This window comes from Cryptotermes secundus, unplaced genomic scaffold, assembly GCF_002891405.2.
Source record: "Cryptotermes secundus unplaced genomic scaffold, Csec_1.0 scaffold2529, whole genome shotgun sequence".
NCBI classification, from domain to species: Eukaryota; Metazoa; Arthropoda; class Insecta; order Blattodea; family Kalotermitidae; genus Cryptotermes; species Cryptotermes secundus.
Genome location: NW_019739609.1, coordinates 36,219 through 58,126, shown reverse-complemented (window position 1 = coordinate 58,126; position 21,908 = coordinate 36,219). Strand labels below are relative to the sequence as shown.

At 40.9% G+C, this 21,908-nt stretch overlaps 1 protein-coding gene across 1 annotated transcript; it reads left to right on the top strand.

The window, feature by feature from the left end:
- Nucleotides 1-288: 288 nt before the first annotated feature.
- On the top strand, nt 289-21,158 carry LOC111871981. The gene is made up of 4 exons (XM_023865429.2): nt 289-350; nt 4,155-4,224; nt 19,108-19,368; nt 20,664-21,158. The coding sequence occupies exons 1-4, from the start codon at nt 324-326 to the stop codon at nt 20,951-20,953; spliced, it is 648 nt and encodes a 215-aa protein (XP_023721197.1). The 5' UTR covers nt 289-323; the 3' UTR covers nt 20,954-21,158.
- The last annotated feature ends 750 nt before the right edge of the window (nt 21,159-21,908 follow it).

Genomic DNA, 21,908 nt, shown 5'->3' with positions numbered 1-21,908 from the left:
TTACGTCTCCATTGTGTTCAAGTGTTTTTCATTAAGGCCTTGGTGACAACATGCTCACTGTTGGGAGGGGCAGGTCGTAGATGTCCACAATTATTCTGTGCAAAAAGGAGAAAAATTTCATCACTAGAATAAAGAAAAGAGTAGCACACGCACAAGAGTCCATGTGCTGAAGGCGAACAATGAATAATTCTGTTCGGGCAGGGATAACTTGGCGGTGGTGACCCAACGCTGGATATTTTCTGCAAGAACCAACCTTGCGTGTTGCTACTTAAAAAGCTGCAGCAGTAAACTGCCGACAGTACGTTCAAGAACGTGACGCAGGAATGGACATCTCCTCCAGAGGGATTCAGGTAGGGCTCCGGCGCGAAAGTGTGTGAATAAACAATGGGTAAAGATTAAGTGCTGTTCAGACTTCGCAACCAGTGTCTTTAGATCACAGTTATGAACGTAAAGAAACAGGCATTCCAACTGACTTTGTCTATACAAGATATGCATGTAACATGCCTCAACATATACAACATGTAGTCCGTAAGTGAACTATTAAGAATTTTAACTGTGACAATTCACAGCAGTCTAAGTAGCCAGTTTAAGCAGGTGTTTCGAAGCTTTCAAATGAAACTGCTACACGCGAGGGTTAAAGTGGGTACAGCTGTATCGCGGACTTAGGATTTCACGCGCTCCCGAAAACTGGTTCGGAGTCTAGATCGTCGTAACAAGGAATATACAGGGTTATGTTCCTGGAGCACAAAGCTCAGAGACTTTTTTTAATATTTCAACCTCTCCTATATATATTATTTTACCACAAAAATCAATAAAGGGATATAAAATAACGTAGTATTAAATATTTAGAATATTAAAGATATCTATGAAGTGCGAGTTAATTAATACCAGAGAGTTTAAAACAAATTAGATTCGAGTCAAATCCGAAAAGTTTAAGGGGTGTTAATGGGATCGTAAGTCCAGAAATTCGTTAAGTCGGGATACCGTTGGTCGAGGTATGACTAATGTTCCAGTCCGTGTTCTGATTGTCTGAAAGTAAAGTAATGTTAAGTCGGCAGTGTAAAATTTTATTCTTATTTTTAGAAACATTCCATACAACCATGACTAAAAATTGGGAGGTACTCTGTAATTCTTTTTTAATTCGCTTAGTGGGGGGGTGGAGTCCAACTGGGTCCACTTGGCACGGCGGCCACTGATTGGCCTATTGCAGCCTGCCCCGGCTGATTATGATGATGGAGAATTTGGTGGAATGAAGATTGGCAGGGGAAACCGAAGTATTCGGAGAAAAAACACCACAAATACCACTTGAGCCGACCCGGGATGGAACCCGGGCCGCAGCGGTGGCAAGCCATTGACTAACAGCTTGAGCTATGGCGCGGCCTTAGGCACTCTCTATCCCTCTATGGCTCTACAGCCCATGTGGACCCTGAACGCTTTTCAGTTTCTTGAGCTTTTATGCAGTGGGCAGGACTCCTCGGACGGAGGATCAGCCCGTCGCAAGGCCCCTACCTACACACAGAATGAACGCACACAGACATCCATGCCTCGAGTGGGATTCTAACCCACGATCCCAGTGTTCGAAAAGTCGGTTCATGCCTTAGACCGCGTGGCCACTGTGATCGGCAGGGAGTTACTGTAATCTTACAAAATAATACAAGCGCAACATGAATTTGGCAGCTATAATAGCAAAATGGTAGGGATACAGATCAAATATACAACTCACATTTACAAAAATAAATGGCTACATTACTATATGAAATGTAAGATAAGCCACATAACTTATAGAAATAAAACCTACTGACTTTCACATTCAAAATGACAGACATGAAAATGTATATAATTATGATATATTATGTTTAATTTTGTAATTCTATATTCATTTTTAATTCAATTATTAAACACAATATGCACAGAGGAAAACTATATATATATATATATACCCAAACCACTTGAAATAAGCCCTACTGTAGAATTTTACCTTGCATCCCGCATCAATGTTATTAATTTTACATAAATCAATAAAGGGTACTGAACATGCATAAAAATAGGAAGAGTAAATAGTGTCATCCAATGCAGCATTCAGTCACATAATCCAAATGTATCTGAAGCCAGATAATAGCTTACAATGAATGTAGGACTAGGCTGAAGCTAAGCCATCAGCACGCCGCCTCCTAGTGACTTCCCTACTGACAAGGAAGCAATGAATATTTCACAATTCTTATCCAAAACCAGAGACTGACAACTGACTTTCCGCCTCCACTGAGAACTGAGAAGAGCAGTTCCTGCGAAAGTTACGTTCCATATTAAGCTCTTAAGATTAAACTGTTGCTCTTCAGAAAGTTATTGCTAGTAACTATATTGGAAATTAATATTTCCCGAGGAAAGCTTGCTACCAGTCAGCTCAGAATCTATGCATATTCTAACCTCCCCTTTACCGTCGGCTACCAGGTTAATACTTGTACCATATGCCCTACACATTTCGGAGCATTGCAGTCAACAGCGGCAACATAACACACTAAAGCAGGCAACTGAGATTACGCTAATATTCAAACAGTCCACAAATTTCTTTCTCGACTTACTTCTAAAAATATATGGGGTCGACTCAGCCTCTAATAGAAATGAGTACCAGGAATATCCGTTGGGGTAAAGGGCGGCCGGTGCGTAACGCTGACAACGCTGTGAGCCGATTGTCTAGAAAATGTGGGAGCCTCAACATCTCACAACCCTATGGGCCTCCTCGGCCTGTTAAGGGGATACCTTTACTTACTTTTATATCTAAAAATCTAAAGATGAAAATATAAACAAAAATTTCTCGGAAGAACTAATAGCCATTTTCCTTTTGTATGACACCGACTGCACAGAAGATGACGCGTTCAATAATTCTTCTATTGTCGTGTGTATTCGTTGCCGCGGTAACGATTTTACAGAGCCGTTGCCTAGTAACGATAGAGGGATACACGTACAGACACACAGACGGATAACAGGGATGCATGAAGTACGCCGTTGAGATGAGCTCAGGTGCCACGTTTCATAAAGACTGGTTCAGGTTCTCGAAAGTTGAGATGAAAGAGGAGATTCACAGACGCACAGATAGCATGGCAATCTCATAAACCTACTTTTATTTTTTTCTCAAAATAAGGAAAGTAGGCTAACAATAAGATTATACCATTAAAACGTGACGAACATTTATTTGTTTACTTTCACATTAAAATATTTGTATCAGCATTAAACAAGAAGTGCAAATATTTACCCCGAAATAGAATAAACGAGTATTCCAAATACGTTCTCTCAATGGCCGTGCTGTTTTTTACTACAGCAGGTACCGTAAGTGCTTCTACAAGATAAACTGTTGGCCATTTGCGCCTGCACATTGCTAGTTTATGTTACGATCGAAATCACACGACAGATATCAATCCTGCACCGCATTATTACGGAGTAGAGCACATCTGCAATTTGCTTGTTTGTTCTTATTTCCTTCTTTTTTCTTCCTTAATTTTCCAGAAGTTCATTAAAATAATATGCACCCATTTTGTGAGGATCAGGCTCTACTCTTTCCGATTTGTGACAGGACAAATTTTAGGAAACGCAGTAAACAAGAAAAGTATGAACAATAAACATTCAAGCTTAATGTTTTCTGTTATATTTGTGCTTTTCTTTTCGTTTTCGCAGTTTCCGTCTATCAGAGGTATGAGTATTTTACGTTAGTTTCAGTGTTTTCTGGGGCCCAGAGAGAGTTTTCAATGAAAAAAGTTTACGCTTCACAAAGTCTCTTTTCAGACTGATTTTCCTGTATATCTTATATAAGCTTATGAACCACATATTTCTCTTTAATTGTGTTTTATTTTTAGCTTACACTCATACGTAAAATAAACATGTCATTTTACAAAAAAAAATGCATGCTGCAAGAGGGGACAACATTAACACCACCCCGAAACAAAAATAATTAGTCATTATTGAAGTGAACCTTTATGCAGTGGAGCTTAATTATTTCGAAACAACTGCCAATACAGAGAAGGAAATGGCTCTACAGCTACGTAACTTCTTCTGTGCCTAGGAGCTGCACAGAAGAACATCCTTGAACTCAAATAACAGTCGACCTTCTAATGTATAATGAATTCCATGAATAACCACGTCTGTTTTCTCTCCCTTACAAGTGTGCAGGAGCCATTCTGTTGGTCTGCGGATGTCTACATGCCGTGACCATAACCCCGCTTCCATACAGAGGTAAGTGCTCTTCCTCAGTGCCTCAAGGTTCTTTAGCATCCGTAAAACCACCTGTCACACATCACGTAAGATGTTTCCGCAGCATAAAAAAGTCTATACATGTATTTATTTTGAATAGGTTGTAACTATGTATTTATTTAAGACTGTACATCCACAAAAGTTACTGTTCATTTGTTATAAGGTGCTCTGTGTAAACTGTATGAGGAACGTGGGTGAAAAGTCTGACGTAACAGAATGAGGAGTAAACGTCGTACAAACAATAATACCAGCGATAATAATAATAATAATAATAATAATAATAATAATAATAATAATAATAATAATATAGTGGCCGAGCAACCTAAGGCACGAAATGTCTTCACTCGCTCAAACATGTGGATCATGGGTTCGAATCCCATTCGAGACATAAATATCTGAGTCAATTCTATGTTTGTGTTGTCCTCTGTATGTAGCGGCCTTGGTATGGGTTGATCACCTGGTAAATGAGTCCTGTCGATTGTCTATAACATTCAAATTTCAGAATTAATTAATTCTGGACGGGCACGGCCAGACAACCTAATTTGTCAAGGTACAACAACAACAACAACAGTAATAATAATAATAATAATAATAATAATAATAATAACAAAAACAACAACATGCAACACGGTTCTTCCAATGGGAAGCAATTACAACGATTTCTGACTCGAATAGAATTCCATCCTATTGATCAATCATAATCGAGTTAAATTGCACTTTTGTTGTTAGAAACGCTGGAGCCGGGATAGCTCAGTAAACCTGTTGACTAGGCTATGGGCTGGAAGACCGAGGAATCAAGGTTAGACTCCAGTGAGGATAAGAGATTATTCTGTTCTCCACAGCGACCAGACCGTCTCTGGTACTATCCCAGCTCCCTGTGCAGTGGGTATGGAGGTATCTTTGCCCGTGGTATTCCAGAAGCTCACCAATCATCTCAATCTAGTCCCGAGGTTATGAATGTGTGGATCTATACCTCAATTCCTCATACATCTTCGTCGTACGGCGTTAACATAGTTTATAAAAGTGAAACTGTAAAGTTGTCTCTAGATTTGAATTAGAATCTCGGAACACTGACAATCATCAGTGAAGATATTAGCTGATTTTGCAAGTTCATCCAGTCGGATGCCATGACTGCAACTATAAGCAGACCTTCCCTACACTTATGTCACTACCATCTCGTCTGATTATCAACCCTAAATACTCTCTTACTGATACAGCATTGTTACATAGCCCACTGTAAGTTATTTGAGCCTAGATGAGCAACAGCCACACTGACTGTTCGCCAATCAAGTGGAACACCAGTTCTCAATATCTGACTTGCTCTAAGGCTGACGTACACTTACAAAAACATCGCCTTTGCAAATAAATATTTGTCCCACTTCATTAGGATTGTGAATTGTTTACAGAAACTAGTATAAAGAAAAGGCAGAGTGGCAGAAAAAGATAAAATATCACATACCTAGAGTTATCTCCATGCATTTTACATGGATACCATGAGAAATACGGGAGATAATCTCCCTTACAATCCTTCATCAGTGCGATGAGCATAGCGGAGGTTCTGACAACACATAAAAAGTGCCTAATATCAGTATTTGAAATAACTTTGCTAAATGAATTCGCGGGTTCGAATCCCGTGGTGCATATTTTCAATTTACCTGAGCCTTCCAGCCGCACTATGGCCCTGGGGTCGACTCAGCTTCTAATAGAAATGAGTGCAAGGAAACTTCGTGGGGGGTAAAAGGCGGCCGGCGCGTAAGGCTGCCAACCTCACTGTCATCTGTGAGCCTACTGTCTAAGAGAAAATGTGGGAGCCTCGACCTCTCACAACCCTATGGGGCTTCACGGCCTGTTACAGGGATAGCTTTACCTTTTGCCTGCTAACCTGCACGAGCGGAACCATCTCCTTAACATCCATCCGTCTTCTCTTTAGGTTACAAAAGCGAACGCTGAGTACCAGCAACAGCCGACTTAATGTTCGGCCACACAGAGCGCTACGCTACATACGCTATGTTCGCTACGTACGCTACGTACGCTGTGTACACTCTGCGACGCAGCTAACATAGGGAACATAGCGTAGGTAGCGTACGGAAGTCTGTGTGGCCCGTCACATTGGAGTACGTAGCGCTCTGTGTGGCCGAATCTTTATGGTGTCCTTCCCACTTAAAGCCAGGCGCGTCACAGTCGCTACACTTTATCAATGGGAGTTATGGTGCTCAGCACGGTGGCGAAGTTTCAAATCTTCTTCGCAACGACTGGTGCACTTTCTAAGGCCAACCGACATCCACGCGAGTTACAACTTACATCAAAGCAAGGGGCTCAGATTCTCCCTGAAATATCTGCACATATGCGAATGAATACTGATCACGGTGAATGTAGGCCATTTTGACCTACTTTGTCTTTCATTTCATTCATTCCTCCTTCCGTTCTTCTTCGCTGAATCTCTTATTTATTAGTGGAGTACAAAAACAGATTGTTATTTTAACTGGGGGGGGGGGGGGGCATGACATTATTTCGAAATGATCGCGGGACGGAGATACTCGTGAAAATAATCTTACTTTAAGACATTCTTAAATAGCTACAACTTATATATATCATATATAAACATGGATATGACTCGACTAATTGATTCTTAGACCAATTCAAAACGCTTTACCAATGTCTAATGGTAGAATGACTTAATTGAAAAGGATAATTGTCGTGCCTGATTTTAAAGCAATATCCCAGTAACCTACTTGAAGTTATTTCGAAAAAACCACAACATTTTTAGTGGACACAATATTAAAATTAATCTTAAACTGAATAGGATATGGAAATGTGGAACTGATTTCAGCGGTTTCAGGATGGCGTCCAGTAGTGGATTGAGAACACAATACTGAATCTTGGAGTTGAGTAAAATTCGGGGAATTTCCTGTTCGCCTGAGTGAAAACATTTTTCTTAATAAGGATCCTGCTCCAAGAATTTAGTTAAGCAGGTAATTAGTTATGTGAATTGTAAACTGTAATATTTATATTACGTTTTATTTCAGTGCTTTACAATTAGCGGAACCATGGAGTTTGGAAGGTGTGCCTTCCCACACCAAGCCTGTTACTAAAGTGCAGGACTTAGCATGCGCGTTACACGTATTTCAAATCGTGTCGTCATACGTTTTATTTCTCGCACTTTGATGCCACATTACATTGTGCTTCTCGTACAGTTGTGACACAAAAGTGATTCAGCAACATCTTATTCCATTGTCTAGTGACACGATTACATCACATCAGGATGCATGCCATCCGGGTCTGTCATGCAGACTTCAAGATTCCACTGTCCGGGTCTCCGTTTGTCAACAAAATCTTTTGGGGTATAACGCCGTGCAGTCCGGTGAAAGTCAGAAGCTCTGCTTGCTACCTGCTCCATGGTGGTTCCTTGTTTAGTTTCACTGTCATCCTCAACGCTGGGGCGAACTATTCCTCCGAAACGTCAGCTGATTTTCATCGGACTACAGGTCGTTATACCCGAGAAGATGGAATTCTTCACTGTCGCCGCCGTGAGAATTTCAAACCCAACACTGTCAGAGACTTGTTTAAATTTGTGAACTGTAGTTTATAGACAGAAGAGTCATTGCATCCAGAACAACGAAATTAACCATATTAACTTTCTACTAGTCTTCCAATCACCCGATTTTTACCTTCTACGTATCTTGTCCATTTTTAGCTTATTTGCTATATTTTGAAAAAAAAAATGGGAGCTTATGATATCAACTTATTGTCTGTCCATATGTCTTTGTATCGCCCCATAATTTTTTATAGGAGGCTTATGAGTCAACTTGCAGTGCGTCTGTGATCCCCCTATTGTTGCTAGGCAAGGGGCCGTTGTTATTACTGTATAATTTTCTGTGTGTCTGTGCCCCCACCCCCCATTTTTTTCGTTTTCTATGCGGTCCATCTCGTATCAAAGGAAAGTAGGAAAATTGTTCGTCTCAGAACTTCTTGTTTCATTCGTACAGACCTAACAAACTAACTCCACGCTGCTTTATCCTTCAAAAGTTCATCCAGTGGTCAAGAGAATTCCATGCTTTCTTTTCATGGAACGGAAATATTTATTACCGTATTCATGGAAGCCTGCCAGGTGACCCTATCCTGAGCCATCTGAAACACACAGATTCTGGGGAAAGAATTTCTTGCATGTTAAGAAAACTATAATCATGGCGACTCTGCCAATCTTTCAAGTTATGTACGACAACTTAAACTCCACTGGACTCTGTACCGTTTGAAATTACACACGGAACTGGCAAAACGAAACAGATTTCGCGAGACCGTTTGTTACCGTGTTCGCAAGAACCCTCAACGGAAACATACCATGAGTCAGATTAATAAAATTGAAATCTTCACTCTCTCTCTTAAGATTTATTTTAGTATTATCCTTGCACGTATGTCTTGATCTCGCAAGTGGCAACTTTCTTCGAGGTTTTAATCCTAACCTTCTGTGTGCATTTCTCAGTTTCCGATAAGAATTATATTTCCTGTCCATGGTACAATCCTTGATTTAATGCCCTAGTAATGTTTAATATAAGAAGATCACGAAGATCGCGTAAGTTAGACTCGTCCTACAAAGGACTTCGTAGCGCGGTGTTTCTCGAAACAGCGACGTGTGCATACGCTCCCACCTCCCCTAGTTCACAGGAAAATATTCTGGTGTATACGTATACGCCTATACATAAAGCTATCCCTGTAACAGGCCGAGGAGGCCCATAGGGTTGTGAGACGTCGAGGCTCCCACATATTCCAGACAACCATCTCATAGACGACGGTGAGGTTGTCAGCCCCATGGACCGGCAGCCTTTACCCCCCAGGAAGATTCCTGGCATTCATTTTTGGTAGAGGCTGAGTCGACTCTAGGATCATAGTGCGGCTGAAAGGATTAAGCCAATTGAAAAAAAAATTCCAATGACCTCATCGGGAATCGAACCCGCGACTTTCCGGCTTGTAGCATGTCTGAGCCAATTAAGCTACCGCGTGCCCTGTATGTATATACAGTTGATATTTGCTAGCTGTTTATCATATCATGAAAGGCGCATATATTAATTAAGAATATCAGTATAAAAATATTATCAAGACTCCCAATCCACAGTTGAATATTAACATTTATTAAATTATTGCTTATTTGTTTTAATTTTTGCCCTTTGGATTGTGAGTCATAACTTCACACTCAATGTCTATGTGTGTGTGTGTGTGTCAGCCTTTTTTGGCTACCATCTTCGAAGTTTACAGTACGCAATTCACAGGCCTTCTATGTAGAAAAAGGAGGCTGATTTTGGGGGCTGGAGAAGAGTGCGTCCATGTCCATGTATGGCAGGTATCTTGAGTCTCGAACTGAAATGGCATAGGCCTACTGTAGGGCTGAATGAGCTACAAGAGACACTTTCGTTTTCAGAAACGTCGAGGTTAAGAGTTCTACACCTATTGTTGCGCAACACTAACGGAGTACAGTACCGCTGGCTCTCACGCCATGCTGACACAGACAATGCAAGTGTACATAACTATACAGCATTACAGTTTACAACAGCATTCATGGCGATAAAAATATACTTTACTGTATGTATTCACAAGGTCATAACGGGCATAAAGAAACAAGGTTTTGTAAAGATCCCGAGCTGAACGGTAAGTTGATTTGCCAGCCCTCACAAAGGGTTCGTGAAGACAACAAAATAATTTCTAGCGTGAACTTAGAGTCTCTCGCTAATAATGGTCTAGTAGCACAAATCAAAACGCGTAGAATTAAGGCTGTAATTGTTTTCTTCCTCTTCGCTTGCACTTTTGGAGCATAGGGCTGATTACTCAGTTTCATGATCATTTTACAGACGGTAGGACTCCTTGAACGGGTGATCAGCTCGTCGCAAGGCCTCTCCCTAACACAGGACAACACAAACACAGAATAAACGCATACCCACACCAAACATTCATGCCTTGTGTGAGATACGAATCCACGAACCCGGCTCCAAGCGAGCGAAGTCAGTACATGCCTTAGACCGCTCAGCTACCGTGACTGGCAGGATATTACGTAGGTCTATAAAAATTCTGAAAATATGTAATTAAGATATTTACACAATGTAGGCAGTAGCTAGTTGGTTGAGGGGCTATGCTACAAGCCGGAAGGTCGCGGGTTCAAGTCCCGATGACGCAACTGGATTTTTTTCAGTTGACCTAATCCTTCCAGCCGCACTAGGCCCTGGGGTTTACTCAGCCTCTAACAGAAATTAGTACCAGGAATTAATTAAATAATTTTCCTGGGGAGTAAAGCGCGGCCGGCGCGTAAAGCCGACAACCTTACCGCCATCTTTGAGCCGATTGTGAAGATAATGTGGGACCCTCAACGTTTCACAACCCTATGGATCTTCACGGCCTGGTACAGGGATAGCTTTACTAAGTCACTGGAACGCCGATCAGTGGCCGCACGGTCTAAGGCATGAACCGTCTTCGACCGAACACTGGGATCTTGGATTCGAATTTCATTCGAGGCATCGATAGATGTGTGCGTTTGTTCTGTTTGGGTTGTTCCGTGTGGGTAGCGGCCTTGCGACGGGCTTATCCCCCGTCCAAGGAGTCTTACCGACTGTATATAGATTAAGAAACTGAAAAAGCGGCCAGGGTCCACAAGGGCTGTAGAGCCATAGATAGATAGACAGACAGATAGTCATTAAAACATATAACGTAGTAGATACATAGGCTATTTACAATCTATCTGCTTGTGTTACAGGCATAAATTATTTCCATCCTTCCTCAATATATCCTTTTTCCAACTCCACATTCTGTTGAAATTACTAATTTCTCTCGACTCGTTCCACGCATTAAAGTTCATAAGCTGTCCCTTATGACGTGACTCTGGGCCCCGTGCTGACACTGTTTTGCGACAACCAACGGAAATTCTACTCGTGCAGATCCCTCGCTCAGATCTCTGGCTACTGCGACTGAGCTTCTGAATAAGTTCACAGATCTCTGCAGACAAATGTACGGCCTTGTTCTTTCTCATTCTGAGCCATCACAGTTTAAATTGCAGCAATAAATGGACTTCAATCTTGAATGAAAAACCACTGAAAGAAGGAAAACACGCAAACTCAAAATTGGGCACAATAAAATTAATGGCGAATATCCGATTCATGTGCAAGGCCTTCTATTCTTTCAGTTTTCAGTAGATGCCATTACTAACAGGCCTACCTTGTTGCTGTATAACCCGACGCATGGCACAAGACAAGCTGGTTATGATGGATATGCGACACAGCAAAGCACTCCGGAGTTATGCAATATTGATCTCCCGCAAAGGAAATGGAAAGTGCAACGCAATTAAAAGGAATAATTTATAAAATTCCGTTATTTCCATGCACGGAAAGGAACATTACATAGATGTCGAGTGACCTTCCACTTGTGTAAGAAGGAATAGCCTTTTCAGCAAATCCAAGAATGGGATGAGTTTGTCCCGCGCCTTCTTCTGATGCCTCTCGAAAGTATCTGATTACTAGGGACCGGATTTTAATGCAAATGCATATTTCTTTCTTGCAACTAGAAAGTAGGCTCGTTTGGATATACGTATGTATGTATGAATTACTTCATTTCTTAAATTTTGGACATGGTTTGATGGTGTATATAAATGCATATTTTGCCTGTTTTATGAATAAGCAACATATTTTCGAAGATCTCTATTTATACTGCATATGTCCTTTTCAAAACGCTTATCATATATATTTTTAATTTTATGTTCAAATTTTCAATCATGCTCGTGTGTATACAATTTTTCTTTTCCGTATTAGAATATGTTGCATATTTGACTTAACATTTCGTCATGATTCATGTTTCTGATGCAATACTCAGGACGGGACTTACCCAATCCCTCTACTCTCGTAACTTGCCTCATCCGCGTACCCTCAAAGTGGCCGCGAAGAGATTAGTCGGAAGCGTTCACATGTAGCCGCTATCAACGTAATACTATTCAGCCGATAAGGGACTTCGCTTATTTGTTTCCGATGTCTCCATGAGGTTCGTTACGCTTCTTCATTTGAAGCTGGGGGCCATTCACATTAGTGGTGACTAGTCTGTAGTTAAGTTTGTTTAGCTTTCTGTAGTCATGGCGAAAGTGAAAGTAAGTCAGAAAACTAAATTACGCTGTATCAACGGGAGGTCGAAGGAGAGCTGATAAGTACGGATAACGAAATTCCTTATTGCCGAGCGCGTGAGAAAACAGTTGGTTGTGAAAAACACTTTCAAGTACTTCAGCATTTGAACACTAATATACACAAAGAGAATATTCAAATTAAATCTACGAAAAGTGTTCCTGTTCAAAAATGCTTGGTGAATTTTATAATAGTAGTTTTTCACAGTTTCCTTTGATTTATGCGAAGCCCTTTTAGCGGCAGATATTCCGCTGTGGAAACTAATCAATCCTACTCTGAGAAATTTCATAGAGAAGCATACACAGTGCAAAGTGCCGGATTAATCTACTGTGCGCAAAAATTACGTGAAGCAGTCTTTGGATTTTACAATTGAAAGCATTAGAGATAAGATTCAAGATAAATTTGTGTGGGTGTCAATCGAATAAACACAAGATTGTAAGGGACGGTTTATTGCAAATTGTATAGTTGGATCCCTTAATAAGAATGAACAATCTACCCCATATCTTCCTGCGGTAGAGCAATTTGAAACCACAAATAGCTGCGCAGTTTCCGAATTTTTTATCAATTCCATGAATTTACTATGGCCGAATGGCATTCAGTATGAGCGCGTATTGCTCTTTGTGACTGATGCCGCAAGTTATATGATGAAAGCCAGTACTGCTCTTAAAGTTATATTTCCAAAGATGACACATTTGACTTGCCTTGCACCTTGTTGCAGAAACAATTCGTGCAAATTTTCCGCTTGTTGACAAGTTGGTGTCTTCTGTGAAGAAGGTATTTGTTAAAGCGCCATACAGAAAAGAAGCCTTCAAAGCAGTAGCACCGAGCGTTCCACTTCCGCCAGAACCAATTTTAACGCGCTGGGGCACGTGGCTGATTGCAGCGAGTTATTATACCGAACATTTAGAAACAGTTAGGGATGTCGTGAATACATTTAATCCCAAAAGTGCAGTATCAATTCAAATTGCCCAAGATGTACTAAAAACGCAGAACTAGAAACTAATCTTTCCTATATATCTGCTCACTTCTTTCATCCTCCATCCGCCATTTCCTCACTGGAGGCAAGCAATAGCAATAGTACTTTGTATCAGTCGTTAAGTGTGTTCAAAACCACTGTTTCCAAATTGAATTCGGTTCCTGGAAGAGGTGGTGAAGTAGTAAAGGAAAAAGTACACAGCATTGTTTCAAAAAATCCAGGATATGAACAAATTTGTGAAATTGAAGAAATTTTAGCCGGTAAACGTACTGAACTGCCAAGTAAGAGATCACTAACAGTGGAGCAAATAGCGGCTTTTGTACATGCGCCCCTAAGTTCCTGTGAGGTGGAAAGAAGTTTTACCCGCTATAAGGACATCTTACGAGACAACAGGAGGCGACTCTCTATGGAAAACGTAAAACATTTAGTAATTGTGAACTGCAACAGAAGAGAAGTTGAAAGTTCGGAGAGCTAAATGTGAGTACCATTAGTTTTTAAATTTGTAATGAAATGTGTTGGCTTTGTTGCATGATTTGTATTTAAGTATTCAGTGATTACATAAAATGAACTTAAATATTGATTTGTTGGTCTTAAAATATTGTAAAATCAATTTTAATATTTCGTATAATTTTTTGTGCATATTTCAGTGCATACATATTTAAGGGGTTATTAGGGCATAAAAATCCGTTCCCTACTGATTACTCACTCTACTTCACTTATGTGTCCTTGCACAAAATTAAGAAAATGAACGCATAATGGGTGGTTGTGTCTATCTTTCAGTGTGTCTATCTCATCTCCTCAACCTGCTGTTCGGGTTTCAGTGATATTCTGAATTGCGATTCTACACTCAAAGCTGCTCGGAGAATTTAGTTTTGGTTGGTATCATTTGTCGGTTCCTTGAAAGCGATTAATCTTTCAAAATATTGGCTTTTCTCTCAGACATGTCGTTTACGAGGTGAGAGAAAGGGAAATGCGCAACGAACTACCACAGGATTCCAATCCGCGTCACTTTTCTGGGGTTTCACACTGTTATGCCCATTCACTGGCAAACAGTTTGCAGCAGGCCTGGGCTGCCACGATCTCTTGACAGATCGGAGAAAGGGTAAGTACAGGCATTCTGTTGCAGTTCTGTCCCAAGCTACACTCGCTTCCGAGAGCCCACAAGTGGACGTAGAGAGAGAGCAACGCCCCCAGCCTCAATCGGCATTGCTTCATGGTCCACCTACAGATCTGCATTCGATTTATCACCATTGTCACCATCATCTGAAAGGCTTAAAACGAGCAGCCTCCTCCGTTCCTATGCAAGTCTCCTCTGACCAGTCCATACTTTTCGTTTTCCGTTTCTTTTCCGCGGGGCCTTACTTTTAAAAAAATGTTCTATTCTACCTGTTTCTGAAGCCTGAATATTCTGTATGTAATTTTATTAATATTCAGTCTTCATTCTTCAATCCTTCTCTATTGGTCCCTGAGTATATTTTTATTTGGTGGATTGGAAAACAGCTCATGTGTGCCACTTTATGAAAACATATTTCATATTCTACTAACAAAGCATCAGGTAAGGTACAGTAGGATAAGGCAAAAATTTCCTGTGCTTAATTAATTAAACACCGCGCCATGAAGACGTTGAGGGGGAATGGAGGTATAGCTCTATCATTCTTGATGTCGGCATTAGATGGAGGTGAGTGGTCAGTTTCACGCCCCGGCCGCTTTACCTCCGGGGAAACAGGCCCCGGTACCCTTTGGACAGGAGGCTGGGTGGGTCCCAGACCCGGTCCGTACGATATGGTGAAGAGATAAATCTTAACCCCTGCCGGGAAAAGAACCCCAGCCGCAAAGCCAGCATTACGTTGCTATGCCGACCGAATTACCCCGGCTCTCACTAGTAAAATATAATTTTATAAAACTACTTAATTTTCCGATAAACATATCAACGTTTGATATCGGAACAATTTTAAAGGTACCAAATAACACGTACACCGAAATTTTGGCAATGAAATGAAAACACACGATGACACGAAGTGTAGAAGGCCGTAATGTTTATGCATATGAGCGAGGTGAACTATTTGCAGTTATCGAAAGCAGGCTTATTAATTCTAAAAACACCTAGGAAGGTGAGTCGTTTGCGTTTATTGTCTGTTTTACCAGCAAATTGGACTTAAATTTGAGAAAGAAACTAGTGAAATGCTACATTTGGAGCATCGCTTTGTATGGGGCTGAAACTTCGACACTTAGGGCAGTAGATCAGAAACACCTGGAAAGCTTCGAAATGTTGTATTGGAGAAGGATGGAGAAGATCAGTTGGACCGGTTATGTGAGAAATGAAGAAGTGTTATTTAGAGTCAGTGAGCAGAGGAATATCCTACACGAAATAAGAAAACGGAAGGCTAATTGGATTGGTCATATCTTACTCAGTAACTGCCTTCTAAAAAAGTTATTGAAGTAAAGATAGAGGGGCAGATAGAAGTGACCAGAAGACGAGGAAGAAGATGTAAAAAGATGCTGGATGACCTTGGGGACAGAAGAGGATATTCTCATTTGAAGGAGAAAGCTCTAGATGGCATTAAGTAGAGGAACTGTTTTGGAAGAGACTGTGGATCTGTCGTCTGACAGATTACTGATGAATGGAATGAATGAATACGTATAATATTGTCACGTATGAGGTGGTTTACATGACGAATAATAATGGGTTCTGGATTTATTGGCACTTCTTTACAATTACAATCAGTTATGACAGCTCACAACCAATGAATTGCTTAAGACTGGTTAACACTTCACAGCTGAACACTCAGCTACCCTTACCCAATGAATTCTCGTTTAAAACTCGGGGCGATCCTGAACAGTTACTCTGTTATTATGTGTTTTGTCCGTTGCTATGAAATATGTCTTACGACTTGCTACCCAGTAACGAAGGTCCTTCCACTGTTGACAGCGTAACCTCGGAAATGTTTACCGAACCGTTGTCTAGCAATGGTCATATTCGTCACAGTATGCTGATTTCATGTTATAAGCATGTTGGAGATACGAGTCACCACGTTGGGAAAACGTGTTAGTGGAGGCAAAATTGGGAACACATTTCTGTGCCTCTTTAAGTAAACATCGGCAAAATGGAATTCTTGAGACAGATCTATTAGTGTGGCTATAATTAACGGAGAGACAAACTTGCTGAAAGCAACAACAACTTCCAAGCACGAATATCTTGTTCCACAGTCAAAGACTGCGTGAAACACAACCGGAAGAACAGAGCAGAAGTTTTGATTGGTAGGAAATAAGTTTTACCTGAAGAAGTAGAGGAGGTGCTAGTATGGCAATCACATCTGAAGGAACAGAAATATTATAAATTAGGGGCGAATAAAGTCAAGCGTGTGTCATACAGCTTAGGTATAAGGAAAACAACACGTTATCCGTTATCAGCAGAGAAACAGACAGCGGGCTCAGAAAACTGAAATGAATGAAACTGGTTTCCAGGAAACACTGTAATAATTCCGCAAACCGCAACCTGTGTCTGCTGCAAAAAAAAATCGTGGGTTCACTCGACATAATCGTGACCCTTCCTCCTCCTCTTCCTCCTTTTCCTTCTTCATCTTCTTTCAATTTTGAAGCTAGAGTTGTTCACATAAAATTCGCTCAGTCGTATTTTTTAATGAAGATGAACGGGTATTACGTAGTGGAACAGAAACCAAAGGAAAAAGACGAGTTGCAAGTGGGTGCTTAGCTGAGCGGGGAGTTCTGTTCTGCGCATGAGTGCGCCCGTCCAGTTTGCGTTCCCATTCACGGCTTTCCCCAGAGGTGCACCTCCTGGCACGATTGTTGCTAGACACATTTCTGCTCATTTACTCTGATGTTTATGCATTTTATTCTTATTGTCAAACCTACAACTGATCGTTCCGTAGTTTGAGTTCTGGACGGGCACTTCTCTCACAAGAGTACAGACATCATCCTTACTATCAAAGCATCCGTCAATAATGCAACAATTTAAAAGACATTAGGAACATGTTTCACACTAAAAATGTATTTCAATACTTTTTGATGTTGTTAAAATAATTATATATTAATAGGACATTAAAAGAATATTCTATATATTGTCGTGTGTTGCCTGTGCAGAGCGACAAATAACTTCACGTGGGACTCGGATTTAGCGAAAATTTATTGAACGCTCACTTTTACACACTCAAGTACAATTAGTATCACTTTTACTGCTCCTGCGGTTCTACTCACTCGAGCCAACTCATTCGGCGAATGCTAGACTTCGACTGTACTCAACGGTGGCTATCTTCCACCTCTGTCTCCTGCGGCGGCTATCTTCCAACTGTCCTGTGCGAAGTCGAAGTCACAGTGCGACTGGCGGGTGCATTGAACCCCCTTATATAGGCGTTTTTCGAATTGCTCAGTGAACACCGTCTCCAACAGTTCGGTTTCGCGTGCCCTACGCTCGTTACCGCGGAAGTGCATTATTCCTACTGGTTCAACAATCCGTTGCTTTGGAGGTGCAATATTTCCCGTTGTTACACAATGCTTCTAACAATCCGTTGTAACCGTCGAGACTCACTGTTGGAATTACGATATTGCGTTGCTTCCGTTGCCTAGGAAGTGACGGTTTGCATATGCACGTTACATTGCTCCCTTCTAAAGGTTGTTCGTCCCGAACATCCTAACGGAAGTTCCTCTTGTTTCATTTCCTAAAGTGTTCATCTTCCGAGCGCTACCTCTGCCCCTCTCCTTCAGGGGTGCTCGTGAATATTCATTTTTCTAAAATGTCTTTAGTCATATATTTCTTCTAGTTTACGACATGTTTCGGCCATATGGGCCATCATCAGGTAATTTCTTTTCGTTTGGGGATACCACTGCTCTGTGTACCTGTTCACTGTGCTTCCATGCACGTCAATATTTTGTTTCTATCTCATGATCGGAGTGCCGTCATTGCACTCTATTGCGGCTGCCGTATGTATCACTAGGGCGGTCTATGCAATATGTAGTAAACATAATGAGAGTACAGACGATATGACTTGCACGAGTCTCCATACATCCAACAAGAAAAGTACAGTCACTTACTAGGGCATTCATGGGCCCTTCAAAACTTACTTCGCCAAAGAAACTAAAATGTTGCTAAAGGCTAAATCGCTATCGCCGTGAGGGTGAGGGTCTACACTCACATCCGGAAGGTAATCAGTTTGAACCTCGGCCAGGACACCGACTACCGTAATTCAGGTCCTTCGTGGTTTTCCTCAGCCATTCCAGGCAAATTCCGGGATAGTTTCTCAATTAGGCAATGATCGATTCATTTAAAATTACTCCCCATTCATCAACCATCCTACCATTTGACATTCTGTAGTCTACATGCTGACGGTGCCGCACTCAAATTACAGCATTGATGGGAGCAGCTGTTACACGTTAGCTCCCAACAGAAGTTGCAGGGAGCTGCGGACGGCTAGAACAACTCCTTTACATAACACAAAATTCAGACCCTTCAAACTTCATTTTACTGAATAATGTTATTATTCCATTAGCAGAAAATAAGAGCTGCAGTGGATTAATTAAAGCAAACAAGAGAGTAAAAAAAACTATCCCTCTAGCAGGCTGTGGATGCAGATAGGGTTGTGAGATGCCGAGGCTCCAAATGTGGCTGAACCAAAATTATTGAACATATTATTCTGTGGGCCTCATAACCAATGTGTCGGGTCAGGGTTTGGACGACCTTTGTCTAAACCAAAAGAAAACAGTCTGACAGAATATGTTCCGCTTTATCAGGTTATGAAGCAGGGTTCAGACTCCCCAGAGGCAAGGCTACGTTTCTGGACCAGGAAGAAGGGAACAGAATCCGAAGAGAGATGACGGCTGAGGACAGAGCTCCTGGTTTCTACGGAGTTAATGTCTACAGGAGAATAGGCAATTCCGATGAGGGAAACAGATATTTCGGCAATGAAATTGACAGAGATTTGTATTACGAGAGCAGATCCAGAGATTATTATCCCAATTACAATCCTGGAGGAAGTTCCAGTAACAGGAGGGGTGAGTAATACAGAATTGTGCCAACTCCCGCTTGAGAATTGTTTGTTCCGACATCATTGCGTTAGATGAATAAACTAGCATGCCCAAATTTCTTCTTCTATAAAATCAATGTTGAATTAAAACATAAATTTAAATAATCTCTTGTGTAAAATATGGAATTAGAATTACTGGGAGACGAGAAGTCTCCCATTTACTTCCATACGAATACAGTAAATTGACTATTTTAAACCCCACAATTCGAGGCTTCTGTCAACACTTATTCATAATTAGTCTTCAAACGTTGTAATGCATTATGATTTAACGTACTTTAGTAAACACCATCAAATTACAAAAAACAATATTTATTTACCCACTATCTAGACATGTTTCGAGTATCAGAAGAGTCATCATCAGGGATGTTCTATTAGTTTATTCTACGTATATAATTAAAATAAGTATGTTACAATTTACAGATAAGATACACTGACAGCTTAAGTTGTGTGAGGTAAGGTAATTCATATACACCTTTCTTAGGCCTATAATGTGTAATTCGTATAAGAATTTTCAGTTCTTTTATATATTCTTATATAAATCATAAAAATTTGTATACAAATACTGATTATTTGTCTCTAGTTATATTGTGTGAGATTATGTTTTCTATTAATAGGGAGGCTTGTTCCCCCTAAAAATATAACTTTACACAATGCAGGTAAAATATCCCCCCCATTAACTTCTCTAAAAGTTCTTAAACTCTGTTTACTAACATGATTAATCTTTATTCTCCGTTATGAAAACACTAGATTCCGTTCATTTTGTTTACATTTTTAAGAGGAAGAAGACATCCTCTTTATGGAAAGACAAAGAGAAGAATCCTTAAGAATTTGATAGTCGCTCAGAGGGCTGAAAATTTCCCATCTTTTTCAGAACCGAAAAATTCCTTACCATGCTAACAAACGCCTAACAATGACCCTCACCTAGGTCTTCCAAGTGGTCTTTTCACTTCAGGCTTTCCGGCTAAACGTCTGCGCTCATGCCCCTATCTTGCCCCTTCACCTGACCAATGTGATACCACTTGGTGAAGGATACAAATTGTGAAGTGCCTCACTGTGTATTTTTTTTCATCTTCGTGTGTTATTTTCTGTTTCTGACATCCAAGTATCCTCCCCCAGCATCCTGTTCCCAAACAGCTTCAATGTATGTTCTTCTTTCGGAGTGGGGACAACCTAGATGTGTTTAGCTCAACAGGAACTGAGTTGCAGCAAATGTTCTCCGAATTTAAACTCTTCTGACATTGTAGACCTAGCAATTTCTTTCAGAGTATGACTGCAGCCAAAGAGGAAGGCCATACGACAACAGCGGATACTACGGTCGCGGAGGATATGACGACAGAGCACGTCAGGTGTATGTGTATAACAGAAATAGAGGTCGAGGATATGAAGATTGGAACAGAGGATACCAGCCAGGATACAGCAGAAGCAGAGGTGGCTTTGTGGGGGTAGACGACAATGACCCGCTGGGAGCAAAAGGATATTATGGCAGCAACGACAAAGAAGACAGTATTGGAGAAGGAACGGTTGGGTTCTACGGGAGAAGCAGAAGACCGTAGAAGTGTGTTTGCTCATGCCAGAGACAGATCACGAAAGTCATAATTGGGCTACTTTAACGTATTCTTAATCTTGATAAACAATCATTAATTTTATACCTCAAAATCCTTGTCTCTGTCGAGATTTCTGAACGAAAGAAAAGAGAGTGGATCTGCCAATTGTACTTGCAACATTACACCTTGAAAATATGAAATGAAATGTGTACAACCTGTGACTTAACTGTGTTTTTAATTATTCATCTCAGACGCAGAGACATTTGTTGGCGAAATCGGGACACACATCTCACTTCTGGCATTAACTGATGGTTCTTGGCTAAATCATGGGAGGTTCTCAGATACCAACAAAGCAATGCAATGCTTCATACTTCGAAGCCCATGGTTCAATTTTCCCGTAGGAAAATGGCTCTTTTGTCTGACTTCCTGGTTTTCTTAATTCCATTGGCAAAAACCCATGAAATAGATTCCTACTGTTTCTTTCTACATCCAGACCCACTCAGTATTCTTAACCGTCCCATACCTCTCTCGGTGCCTATACCCAGTGAAATAATTCTCTTTGTACTACTTCAGAGAGCAGGCACTTCGGCCTATTCAGTGTAATTCATAACTTCTATTTTCATGTTCTTTCTTGGCAAGATGAATACTGGATGAACGCATGGCTTCTACAATTATTTACTTCGGTAATTCCAAGCTCTGCAGTTTCCGGGCAGACATTTGGCACTTTCCTTTAAGGTCGACGCCTTCTGAGTGCATGTGAGGAACCACAGTTATCCCCACCTCAGTGCAGCTAAATAGGCCTTTTCTGGTTTGAAAACGGCTGTTGTCCTTCGTCGTCGGTTCAGTGGCTCAGAAGAATGATCTTACTGTTTCTGGAGTAAAGCCTCTTGCTCGAGAACACGTTAGACTTTCAGGTGTCCTTACCGATATTTGGGGATTCTGTTAAAGAAAAGGCTTTAACTGC